At 51.0% G+C, this 13,326-nt stretch overlaps 1 protein-coding gene across 1 annotated transcript in view; it reads left to right on the forward strand.

Annotated features, from left to right (window-relative positions):
• The first annotated feature begins 899 nt into the window (after positions 1 to 899).
• The window catches only part of NEDD4L (NEDD4 like E3 ubiquitin protein ligase), a 271,487-nt gene continuing 259,060 nt past the window's right edge, over positions 900 to 13,326 (forward strand). Inside the window, exon 1 of the mRNA XM_040985047.1 lies at positions 900 to 969. Within this exon, the coding sequence (XP_040840981.1) occupies positions 922 to 969 (48 nt within the window). The 5' untranslated portion in view covers positions 900 to 921. The remainder of the gene's footprint in view (positions 970 to 13,326) is intronic.

Raw genomic sequence — 13,326 nt, forward strand, 5'->3', positions numbered from 1 at the left:
CAGTGGCGACCCGCGGCCACGGCGGGGCAGCCTCTCCCCAGCCGGGGGAGCGCTCCCGAGCGCCTACCATGTAGCCAAGTCCGGCTCGCCGCGGCTGCCAAGAATTTAAAGGGGTCTAGAAACATCCATCTTTGCAGCGTTATAACAATGACGGCGAGCTGGGGGCTGTCGGCCAGAAGACCACAAGGGTGTGTTTGTGTGCGCGCGCGCGCCGGAGGTGACCAGGGTGTCGCTCTTGCGGTTGCCAAAACGCCTTCTTGCTCCCCAAAGGCCCAGTCGGCCCCCTGCCCAAAGCACAGAATCCAAAGCCCGCACAGGAGACCGGGCCAGCTCCGCCGGCCGAGCCGCTCGGGGCACGCCCCTGCGGGCCGCTGAGCCCCGGAGCGCCGCGCAGGAACCCCCGGGCTGGGGTGGGCGTGGGGGCCGACTCCGCCAGCCCCGCCGGCCCGCCCCCCAGCCCGGCCTGTGATTGGCTTGGGGGGCGCGTGTGCCCGCCCCGGCGCAGGGTGGGCGGGAGGAGGCGGAGGAGGGGGCGGAGAGAGCGGGGGCCTGGACCGTGCGCGCGCGGGGGCGGCCGAGCCGGGTCCCCGCAATCGCAGAGCTGCCTCGGAGAGGGGCGGAGAGCGGCGGGCCGGGGAGGTGCGGGCCGCACGCAGGGAAAGCCCGGCGGAGCCGCCGCCCGCTGCTCGGCGCGCTCTCGGGAGCCGCCGGCCGGCACGTCCCGCAGCCTTCCGGGAGGAAGCGGCGCGGTCAGCGGCCGGCACCCTCCTCACCTGCCGGCGCCCGGCCGCTTTTCTCCCTCTTCCCCGACGAGGGGCGCCGCAGGCCAGGGTGCGGAACCCGGCGGCTCCGCGCCACAGCCCGGCCGCCCGGGAGCGTCTGGAGGACGCCGCGCGGGGCGCGGGCGACAGCTCCGGCTCCATGGCGACCGGACTCGGGGAGCCGGTCTACGGACTTTCGGAAGACGAGGTGAGCGGCCCCTTTCCGTCGGGACTCCCCGGGGAGTTTCTGCCCGGGCGCCGGCAGGGGGAGGGGAGTGGGGTTACATCGGGGTGCGCCTGCAGGGGCGCGGGGTTCGAACGCGGGAGCGCTCCGGAGCGGGCGCGGGGCGTCCCAAGGGGGCGGGCCTGGGTTCTCTGGCTTGACTCGCCCCTTTCTGCTCATTGTTTGTAAATACATTGGTGACCCCGGGAACCTAGGCTTCGCTGGCTGTCCTCACCGTGGGGTGGGCGGAGGGCGCGTCCTCCTCCTCGGACAAGCCGCGTCTCCCCGGCTTTTGGGCAACTTTCCTCCTCTTGCCCCTGCAGCGGGAGTCCATCAAGTGTGTCACGTCTGGGTCGCGGCCGCACATTCGCGGCGCCCGGGGAGCCCCGCCGGTCGCCCCTAGGAACTTTCTGCCCCTGCTCCAGTCAGCAGGCGCTGCGAGGCGCGGTGGCCAGGGAGGCGGCGGCAGAAGCAGCAGCTGCGGGTGGCCGTCGTCGCCTGGCTCTCGCCGCCGCTACAGCCTGGATGGTGCCTGTCGGAGTATATATATTTGTTCTGTTTGGGTGGCGGGAGGTGGTCAAGGATGGCGGCAGGTGTTGCCTGAAACTTGGAGGGAGCTTGTAAGCTTGCTTTTGTGTGAGTGTGTGAGTGTGTGAGTGTGTGTGTGTGTGTGTGTGTGTGTGTGTGTGTGTGTGTCCGCGCGCGCCTGCCTGCCTCCTCCGGAGGATTCACAGCCCGGTACCTCCGGAGTGGGCGGAGAGAAGCACGCTTAATTGATCTCTTTTATTAATAAAGCCGCTGGAGGAAGCCACGCCCCCAAGCGGTCGGTTCGCCGGGCGAGGGCTTTGTTTTCCCCCTCCCTCGGCTGCCCGGCTGCCCGGCTCCCACTCCCAGCTCTGCGACGATCCAGCTAAATCACGGCTCGGCCCTCTCGCCGGCCTCGCGTGCGCTCATTGGTGCGTCGCGCTGCCAAAAAGGGGGGTGGGAGGCCTGTGGCGGGCGCGGCGTGACGGACGGGCGGGCGGCTGCATGGAGCAGGTAGGAGTGGTTTGCCATCTGGTGGGGCGCGCGCCCAGGTCTGGCTCCCTTTTGCCGAGGTGAATTTACAACCCGTGCAACATTACTCAGCAGGGAAGTATTTCCGAGCCTGGTTGTGCATTTCATGAAAAGTTGATGTCTGGAAATGCAGGCTTTGTGGATTTCTCTGTCTTCTCCTCCCTCCTTTCTTCTCCAAGGTTCCCTCTTTTCTCTGGTGATGCGGGTGGTTGTTGAGCGAGACTGGCTCCTGTGATGGCTTCGCTGGGCGCCCTGTGGCTGGCTCCTGGGCGCCCTGTGGCTGGCTCCTGGCAGGGTGTGTGTGTGTGTGTGTTCGCGCGTGTGCACGCGTGTGTTCGCGCATGTGGCATCAGTGTGCAATGAAAAACGTACTTTGAGGTGGGTGGGGTGAGTGCTTGGGGGTGTGACTTTTGACAGTGTCAGGCAAAGATATTGCAGTGATGCTTTTTTTTTTTAATCAAAGGATGATCACAAAGAAAACAATGTGTTTCTGATGACTTTGCCATGCCGTGCTCATGTAAGATAATTTCCTTTTTTGTGTGTAGTTACCTGGGGTGGGGTGGAAAGTAGCATTGTTTCGTGTCCTTGGGGACCATTCTCTCGCCTGGGTTTTCTCTCCAAGTCCCGTCCACTTGTGCACGGAATTAGCAGCCACAGAGGGTGGGCGGGGCAGTTCACTGAAAGGTGCTGAAAGCCCTGCGTTCCTAAACAAAGGCGCGGCTTGGGTTGGGGGACCCTGGAGACGCACGTAGCTTAGATTCTTGAAAAAAAATTAATAACACAGTTAGCTTGTAAAAGCTCTATGAAACAAAAATCGTAGGAGAGTTTGGGGAAATGCAACTGGATAGACGAGTCAGATGCTTGTCTCTGTTGTTTGTGCTTTGTTTACCTTGGCAATGGCTGTCAGAATCCACCCAAGCGCATGGTGCCACTTTGCCTAGCAGGGTCCTTGTGGATCCCAGTTGGGTGTGGACTGTGAAAATGAGGGGTCAGTACAGACCCAGCAGAGGGGGGCGGGGAGAAGGGAGTTGGAAGTGGGATTGTAACCGCCTGCACTCCTGTGTGTAGCTGGAGGGGGTTTGAACTGAAAGTGGTGATGGAGACACCTTTGATTAACTTGTTGCCTCCCTAATAGTGCTCTCTGTTGCACACACATTGTATCACAGGAGACAGATCTCATTGTGGTTTCCCTTTGCAGATTTATCCTACGAGGAAAAAAAAAAAAGAGCAGGGCTGTTGTGAGTTGTGATGGCTGCACATTTTCATGGTGTTTGCTTTTTATGGGAGGTTCCATGCTGTCAGGTTGGCCTTCGGAGAACATTAACGACACACTGTTGGATGTGCAGTTTGATTTGTCTTCCTGACTTGGTCTGTGGAAGGAAACAGATGGAGGTACCGGCTCTGGGAGAAAGATGTGTGATACAGCCAGTGCTGAGCTGGTTTTCCAGGGCATGAAATATTGCACTGGGAGAGCTGCCCAGTGCCCTATGGAAGTCACTTTATCAGCCTCTTAGCCAAACAGGCATCTGTACCTAACAGATGAACATTAGGTCTATGCTTTCATTTGAGAGGGGTTGTATGTTTAGAGCGCACTTAGTTGTGGGCCATCTTGGTGAGGATCCCAGGGTGCATTGTTGCTCTGTGGAGCGTGAATGGGATGAAGATGGGGGGTTTTGCATGGGTAGGTTACATGCTGTGTGAGTGGAGACGCACAGTCCTGGCTGAGGTTCTAGTGGTCAGTTCCCCTCCTATTCCCCCTGACTTGAGTCAGGTTGCTGTGAAGAATCCAATTTGAAATCACTCTTGGCTGAAGGAATTTTTGTGTTAGAACAGTTAGCAGTTTCACAAAACTTCTTATTCATGACCCCAGGATGAAATTTGATCTGGAATCAAAACAGTTTGGACTAGTTTCTGTATCTAGTATGGGTCCTTGGCTGTTTTTGTTTAACATTTATTTAATTTTGGCTGTCTGTAGGTGGCTTTTTGGCATAGTTTTCCATGAATATTGCTATTAGCTTCCTGAGATCTTTGATTCCATCTTATAAAGTTATCTTATTGATATCTTTATCTTATTCTAGTTGGTGAAATCTTGAGTGTGAATGATGGCCTTGTGTTAGGTTTGGCCTCTAAGGGCTTTTTTGTTTGTTTTGTGAGTCGAATGATGCTAGTGGCGGCCAGGGGAGGGGCAGTCTGACTCCTGTCAAGCAAGGGCAGGTAGTTGCCTGATGTGTCAAGTATCCCTTTGCGCTGAAGCCTTGTGACATGCTCCTTCACTTAGGTCTCATAACAGCTCTGGGAAATCGGGTGTGACTTACGGACAAGAAGTGCAAGGCCAGGGATGTTCTGTGGCCTGAGTGAGGACCAACAGTAAGGAAGTTACAGAACAAGGCCTGAAATGGTGCTTGCTTTTTGAAGAAAAAAAAAATTTGGAAAAAGATTTATTTATTTGAAAGGCAGAGTTAGAAAAAGAGAGATCTTTCATTTGCTGCTGCACTTCCCCCAAATGGCTGTGGTGGCTGGGACTGGGTCAGGCCAAAGCCATGAGCCAGGCGTTTCGTCCAGGGCTGCCATGTAGGTGCAGGGCCCACGCACTTGGGCTGTTTGCTGCTGCTTTCCCAGGTGCATTAGCAAGGAGCTGAATCAGAAGCAGAGCAGTGGGACTCAGATGTGGGCCCCTGGGAGGTACCACCTTGCAGCAGCAGCCTCGCAGCCCATTGCCTTCCTTTTGGGGATGTGGACAAGTCCTCCCTTGCTTCCAAGTGATTTGGAGATCTTCCTAGCTTTTCCAAGATAAGGTAGAGATAGATGCCCCTGACTGTGGACTGAGGGCCTGCTGGGCTAGATCTGACCTGGGGCCCTACATAGTGTGTTCTCCATGGTGTTGTGGTGTCAGAACGCTTGAATTTCTCCTGAAAAAGGTAGAAAGCTGGCTTCTCTGGGCATGTCTTCTAGTGGCTCTGCCTCCTAGCCCTGGAGATGGGGATATTTGGTGGGCGTGGCTCCCCCAGGCTGCAGTGCTCCCAGTCAGCTCCTTTGTCCATAATAACGCACTGCATAGCAAGCATTGAAGGGTAACCTCTTGGATATGGAAACCATTTTTATTTCATTTGCTTGTGCTTTAAGTTTCAAGGCAAGGCTTTGTTTTAGGGACCACTAAGCAAGAAAGAAAAAGTGCTGTCAGATCGTGAGACACTGTCACTTGAGGAAGCATCCTTGTTTCAGAGATGTTAAAGGAGGAGATGTTTTACTGTTATTTTATAAAATATTTAATTACATGGAAGGCAGAGCTACAGAGAGAAAGACCTTCTTCCATCCACTGATTTATTCCAAATGGTTAGAGCTGTGGGGATGGGCCAGGCTGAAGCCAGGAGCTGGGTCTCCCATGCACTGGCTGGGAGCTGAATTTGCAGTGGAGTGGCCAGGACTCAAACAGCATCCACATGGGATCCTGCTGTCTAGACAGCAACTGAACCTGCTGCACTGCAGTGCCAGCCCCCAGGAGAGAACTTTAGGTTGGATGAATGACAGTAACCAGATCTTAGGGTGACCCCAATGAGTCAGTGAGTGGTCAGGTTTCTTATGTCTGAGAAAAGGGCTGGATGAAGAGAAGTGCCTTCAGTGGGCCTGCGTGGAATAGCCACTGGCTACTCCCTCTGCATGGCTCTGGCTCAGGGCAGAGGCTGGAAAAGTGGCCCCTGTCCATGTGCAGCAGGGCAGAACGCTCCCTAGAATGCTTCCAGAGCTCGCAGCATGGGATTTGCTGGGGTCTGCAGGTGCCCGCTGACCTGCACTTTGCAGGCTTGCCCAGTCAGGCAGGCTCCAGGGGGATTAGGCCTGGTACACTGGGTGCTGTGAACTGCCAGGATTCAGGCAGTTTCCAATCTGTGGCAAGGGTGGGCAGTGTTTGAGAACCAGAGGCCAGCAATGGCCTAGGTTCTATAGTGACCTTTGAAAGAAGTCTTTTGTTTGTTTTTGTTTTTAATTAGGAGGGAGGTGTTGTAATGTAGTGGTTTAGGCTGCTGTTGGGAATGTGCATCCAATGTGTGGTTCAGGTGCTGGCAACTCTGCTTCTGACCTGGCTTCCTGCTGATGCCCCTGGGAGGCAGACCGCAGCAGCACAAGGCCCAAGTTCTGGGGTTCCTGTCACCCATGCCAGAGAACTGAATGGAGTTCCTGGCTCCTGGCTTCTGTCTAGCCCAGTCCTAACTACTGTGGACCTTTGGAGAATAAAGCAGTGACTGGAAGATACTTGTACTTCCCCTACCCCCATCTTGCCTTTCCAATAAATAAAAATTTCTCTGATTAACACTTAATAACTGCACATATTTATGTGGAAACACATTTTTAAAAATAATTTGCAAATATACATAATTTGCAATTATTTTACCAAAGTTTTATTTTCTTCAGGGAGCTGTATTGATAAAATCTGTTGGCATTGCATTTTAGTTTATATTATGCCCTGTTTTGGTAATTCACCGATGTATTTAAATCATTACTGAAAAGCAATTCTCTTAAGAAATAGGAGTGATGGGCCTGGCGCGGTGGCGCAAGTGGTTAAGGTCCTCGCCTTGCTCGCCCGGGATCCCATATGGGCGCCGGTTCTAATCCCGGCAGCCCCGCTTCCCTTCCAGCTCCCTGCCTGTGGCCCGGGAAAGCAGTTGAGGACGGCCCAAAGCTTTGGGACCCTGCACCCGCGTGGGAGACCCGGAAGAGGCTCCTGGCTTCGGATCGGCATAGCATCGGCCCGTTGCGCTCACTTGGGGAGTGAATCATTGGACGGAAGATCTTCCTCTCTGTCTCTCCTCTCTGTATATCCGCCTTTCCAATAAAAAAATAATAAAAATAAATCTTTTGAAAAAAAAAGAAATAGGAGTGATTTTGTTGAAGGGTGAGGACAGTGACAACGTGGGACTCCTCGGATGATCATCGTGTGGTCAATCGCCGTCAGAAAGGGAGGCCATGGCATGGTCTGGCATCCTGCTAACGGGGGTACCCGCAGCACCCTGGGGCTCACTTGGGAAAGTTTGTTTTGGGATTCTCGGAGCTGCAGTCTGCTTGATCTACATTTAGGGAAAAAAGTAACTTCAGGGACGAAATCTTTGTGAGTAGACTAAATACCATCTAATTGGATTCTTTATGTAATGGAATTGACCTGCATGTGAGCTACATCTCAAACTGTGTAAAAATTAAGAATGCTTCTGGCCTGTGACACTGTGGTGACAATCCATTTGAATTCCTGCTAAATTACTTTTGCACTTGCTCATTGAACCATCTTTTTGTCTTGTGTAAGGTTTAAAAATGCATCGTAAAAATGAAGCAACATGTGATGGAGAACATTAGCATTTTTGTATTCTGAGCTAAAAGAGCCGTAGTGAGAATTTATTGCTGCTTGTGAATTTGGAGTCCTAATTAGCTGTAGTAGAACAAAAAGATGAAAGAGATCCCAGCAACTTAAGATTTCTGCAACTTTGGGATGCTGCAGATGTTGGAGTGGGTAGATTTGCCTTCCTGAAGTGGTTTGTTAAGTAGTAATGAAGCAACTACCTAGTGATCTTTTGATAGTCCATGTTAAGGAAGATCAAAATAATATAAACAGTGTCAGGAATGCAGGAAATGTTAGGGCAGCAGGGTTAATAAAGTGTGTGGGAAGTGCAACACAATGTTACTTTCTGTTTTTATCTTGTTTCTCTTCCTCATCACAGTGTGAAGAAATAGGTTTCATTTTCTGACTATAGGTGGCAATGTTCCTTCTGCTTGCTATTTAACACTACTGTTGTTCGGTGTTGCTTTTCATTGGAAATGAGAGGGCAGTTTAGAGATGGGAATGAAGTTTTGTTTTTTTGTTGTTGTTGTTAAAGATTAGTTCTTTAGCAAATACACCTGCAGTGCTATTTCTCATTATGGGCAGAAGCTGGCACTCTCAGTGTTCCAAGCGTTCAGGGTTGCTCTTCCCCGGGGTACATCCGATATTGGAAGAGAGATGGAGGCTTGGATTTGGGGAGAGACATCCTCTGCCTAAAAAGGAGGAAAAAAGAAGAGCTGCTTGTGTCACAGTGCTGGACAGTGGCGGCTGCACTGTGTGACCTTAGCATGCCCTGCTGCCTTAGGCTGTGAGAAGGAGTTGCTTATCACTTCTTGTGGGCTTGATCAGAGCTGGGTTTGATTCCTGGTGCAAGACTGTGGCTCTCATTCTAGCAGAGGGAGCTTGAAGGAGCTCTGTAGGTGTGACAGTGTGGCCACTTTGTGAACACATGGGAAGTTCATGATATTTACAGTGTGTTACAGTGTTCCTTTCTGCTCCCCCAAGAATGGTTGGCTTCCTAAGGCCTCCAGGTGGGCACTGCATTCCCGAAGTGCCTCTGGGGTGACCCTGTTCCATGTGACACTTCAGTTGACTCTTTGTCCCAGATTCCAGAATCCTCTATCGAATCCCAGGTCACCAAGTGATTCTCAGATTCCCTGGCTGTCATCAGATTCAGTGTTTGAGACTTCTTGGCAAGCAGGCAGCCACCGAGATCTTTTGTGTTCTTGTTCAGCCTCTGCTCACTGAGAGAAAAAGGCCATTCAGAGGGAGTAGTAGAGGCTGTGATGTGAAACTCAGTCTGTGAAGGTGGAGCTTGGAGTGGCTCACATGGTTTTCCTGGTCCCACCAAGAGAATGGGGAGGCTGGGCCTGCTGTCCTGTGGCTGGTTTGCATGACATCCTCTCTTTTGTCTCTGATATGGGACCCCCATTGGGCCATGGTTTCTCTGGGGTGAGCAGCATTGACTGTTCCCACCTGCTCTCTACCAGAGACCATGTATCCTGTCTCCACAGAACCCAGTGGTACCATGAGAGTGACCTAAGTAGCAAAGCATTCTAGCTCTGGGTCTTGTAGTGCTACAGGTTCTTTTTGTTTTGTTTTTGAGATTTCCATTTATTTGAAAAGACAAAGTTATACAGAAAGAGGAGGAATCGGGGAGGGAGACCTTCCACCTGCTTTACTCCCCAAGGGCAGGCCAGAGCCTGGAGCGTGGACTCCATCCTGGTCTCCCACTTGGGTGGCAGGAACCCAGGTGGCCTGGCCATCCTCTGAGGCTCTCCCAACTGCTTCGGCAGGGAGCTGAAAGGGAAGTGGAGCTGCCAAGGCCCTAACACTGCTAGGATGGGCATTCGGAATGATAAGAAGCCGGTTAACCTGCTTCTACGCTCTAGTTACAGATTCCATTTCCAGGGCTTGGTCTGTCTGGATTAGGTTTTATTTTGGGTGTTTAAAATGGTTTGGGAGGCTGACATTGCCACCATGGGTTCCACTTGGGGATGATGGCAGCGTTGAGAACCGCAGCAGCCCTGGTTAGGGACCAGTGTTGTTGGAAGCTGAATTGAGCAGATTTTTTTTTTTTTTAATACTGACCTGCACAACATCAGGCTTTGTATTTACTTTCTGGCAAGGGTTAGGTGTCCACTGTGGGAGGAGTGTGGGGAGGACAGGCCTTGGGTCAGAGGTAAAGTAGGAGGTGAGGAAGCATTCTCCTGATTTTCCTTGTCTACTTGCAAGTGTTTGAATGGCTTAGTTTTATTTACACATGCAAGAGGGTTTTTTAAAGGGTAGATATTACTATGGTGTGATTTCTAGGAAAGTAAATGCAAGACTAACTTTTTAATTTAGAGAATCACCTTGCTTGATAAGCATTCACTGTTAACGATTGGACCACGAGGAAGAACCGTGTGACCCACTGGAATTCCAGGCTCTGTGTTCTTGCTCATGATCTGCCAGCTCCCCTTTGAACCTGAAGGGTGCAAGTCCACTGGCCATCTACTGCCTACTTTTCTAGGCTGTGTTGTCTCCTCTCCCAATTAGCTAAGCCAGAGAACTTTGGGTATCCTGTTGATGTTCTGCCTGGGGAGGAAGGAACCTGAGGTTTGGAGAAGCACAGCCAGAATCCATGCGTCATGGTGTGTGCTTCCCTCCTGCGCACCTGTGATATTTACATTGCGCCCTCATTATGGTCAGGGAATTGACCTAGCAGCTTTGCACTGCCTGTATAAGGAGCTTTAAAATACTTGTTGAAAATGGCACTAAAGATGAACTTGGTTTGGCGTAAAAATATTTTGAAAGCTACGCAGTTTTCTTTCTTTAATATCCATTTTGACAAACTTTTTAAAGTCTTTGTATATGTGAATTTCAAAAATTGTATGCAGCCAAATCAAGTCATCTTTTACTTCTGTTTTCTGTGAGCTATGTGTGGTACTCTCAGTTTGGCTCCTGTCTTGTTCATGCTGGCTGGATGAACACAGCTCCGGGGTGGAGCTCCATGTAGTGGGAGCAGAAGTCTCCGTGTGGACTTTGTGCTGGTTCTGGAGAGGCTGGCCGTGTTGTTGGGTGTTGATGTCTCAGTTTGTAGTGGATATCATTAAAGAGAGAGAGAGAACACTTGAAGGTGGGAATAAAAGTTTTTCCTCATTTGCTGTGAAAAGTCAGGTAGAGGAGTGTATAGCCAGGGGAGAGGTGAGGGTGGAGAGACATGGAAGGGAATTTACTAACATGGAAATGCTTGGAATGTCATGCATAGAGAAATGGATGTGGCAGAAGCTTACTGTGGGTTAAAGTGATCACACAGAAAAAATGACCAGGAATCTGAGAATGTAACAGTAGCTACATTTGAACAAAGAATTGAAAGGTGTTTTTTTAAAAAATTTGTTGATTTCTGTTTCTGTGATAAGCATTTTTTCTTACTATGAAGGACCTTCCGACAGTTCATTGAAAATGCATGCCACTAAGAAGCTCTGTGTGGATTTCCAACAATTTTGCATCAACACACACTGAAGTTAATTTCTTATCCACTCTAGAAGCAGAGTATGTGTGAGAGAGAGAGGCAGAGTGCTCCTGTTGCTGGTTCACTGTCCCAACACTTTCAGCGACAGGGACTGGACCACAGATAAAGCTCCGAGCAGGGAGCTCGGCCCTGCTTTCCCGTGTGCACCACTGGGGTCAGCCATTACAGTTGCTTGCCACCATCTTGGTGAGCAGGAAACTAGGGCTGGGATCCACAGGCAGACATGGGACCCAGCTACTTCCGTATGGCTGCAGGTGTCTTAACCTCTGCTTCAAACACCTCCGCCCAAATTTTCAACCTTTTAATTCCATTTTCAAAAAAATTTTTTGAAGCAACTTTCTAGAAGTATAGCTTTGTTTTTAAAAAAGATTTATTTATTTTTATTGCAAGGTCAGATATACAGAGAGGAGGAGAGACAGAGAGGAAGATCTTCTGTCTGTTAATTTACTCCCCAAGTGGCTGCAACAACAGGAGACTAACCAATCTGAAGCCAGGAGCCTGGAGCTTCATCCAGAACTCCACGCGGGTACAGGAACTCAAGACCTTGGGCTGTCCTGGACTACTTTTCCCAGGGCATAAGCAGGTTGCTGGATGGGAAGGGGGGCTGCCGGGATTAGAGCTGGGGCCCATAGAAGTATAACTTTTTAAGTGGTATGGGAGGAAACTCCCTGAGTGCAGGCACGTACATTATGCTTCAGGTAGAAATGAGGGCACGTGTTCAGCACAAACACTGATAGAGTGTTTAATCAGTGGAACCCGTGTTTATCAGGGCCCGCTGCGTGCTTGGCATCTAAAGATGCCAAGGTCGTTGCCTTGCTGTGTTGCAAGCTTGCCCCTGAGTTGGGAGGGAAGGAATAGATAAAGGATTGAGTGTTTTCCACAAAAGTGACCAGTAAATTCGATGTTCTTTTCACTAGCAGCTTACAAACTTAGAACACCAAGACTATTACAGCATTTGAGACTTGTAGCACATGCCCACGTGCTACATGCTGGTGTGTCACATGAATGAAGTCACCTAGTGTCTGCCATGGTGACTGTATCATGGTTAATAGCAGCAGACTGTATTGCAAGCTGCTAAGAGCAGATTAAGAAATTATTTCAAAGAACTGATGTAATTTATATGAACCATTGGCTGGTTCATTCTCCAAATGCCTGCAAAGAGAAGACAGGAATTGGGGACTCCTTATGCCCCGTATTTCTCCCCGCTGGAGAATAGGGACACCCTGAGCTGTCAGCTGCTGCTTCCCAGGTGGCCATTAGGAGGAAGCAGGACTGGAAGTGGGGCTAGGCCCTGAACCCAGGTGTTCTTCGCAGTGTCTTAACTGCCCAAATACCACCACGAGTGCATGGTAAGGGTTCTTCTCATGCCCCAAAGATAAAATGCAAGGCCATGCATGATTGTTTGATGTAGTCACTCTATAGTGTGTATATAAAACAGTATGTTGTATACCAAAATACAGGTGTGTGATTTTTGTCAGTTAAACAGAAAACTGCTCAAATCTTAGCAACAACTCTGTGAGGTAGATCCCATTTTATAGACGGGGAAACCAAGGTACAAGCTGGTTAAATAACTTGCCCAGCGCCACAGGGCTGGTAAGTGGTTAAGACAAGATGTGAGCCAAGCAGTCTGTCCCCAGACACAGCAAGCACAAGGAAAATAGTTGCACTGTGGTGTCCAGGGCTTTCCTGAGGCACAGCTGAGGCCTGGGCACCCAGGCTGTGGTTGTCACAGCAGAGGTGGCTGGAGTTGAGCAGCCTGTGGGGAGAGTGAGGCCTCTCGGCAGCTCTCCTGTGTCCCTGGGGAGAACAGGTTTGGGTTGCAAGGTCTGGAGCCCACTGAGGTGTCCAGGCAGGTGTGTGGGTGCTGGGAGTAGGGACGAGGCAGCGGATCAAGGCAGGAGGGCTGGAGGGGCAGTTGGCACAGGACTTTGTGACTGATTGGAAGAAGCAGGTGTCTGGAATCATTTCCCAGGTTCTTGCTGCAGAAGACCATGTGGATGAAAGAAACCTGCTTTGGAAAGTGCCTTGCCCAACGGCTCTGAACTGGGGTTCTTTGGCCCCCTTCCCTCTGCCCAGCGATGGGAGGTGCTACTAGCATGTAGTGGGTGAAGGCCTTGGGGGGAACTGGACATATTACAGGATCATCCACATGGTTGATCCCAAGTCACCACTGGGAAAGGAAATGAGTGTTAGGAAGACATTGCGTAGGTTGGAGAGATGCTTTGTACCAGAGCTGACTTAACCTCCTTTGTTGTTTTCATGGACTCTGTGACATGTTGTCCTGTTCGAGATCTTGTGTGGTTCTCTCATCCATGACCTGATCATGTGAGGTCATAAAATCCGTTATCTTGTTCGTTGGAGGAGAGGATGGAGGTGTGCAGGGGTGGGTCACTTGGCCTGTGTCGAAGCCAGCCCCAAGTCCACCCATATTCCCTGTGTTATAGTCAAGACAGCCTCCTCCTGATGCATT

This window comes from Ochotona curzoniae, unplaced genomic scaffold (genome assembly GCF_017591425.1).
Source record: "Ochotona curzoniae isolate NIBS_2020 unplaced genomic scaffold, NIBS_Ocur_1.0 contig_43, whole genome shotgun sequence".
Taxonomy (NCBI): domain Eukaryota; kingdom Metazoa; phylum Chordata; class Mammalia; order Lagomorpha; family Ochotonidae; genus Ochotona; species Ochotona curzoniae.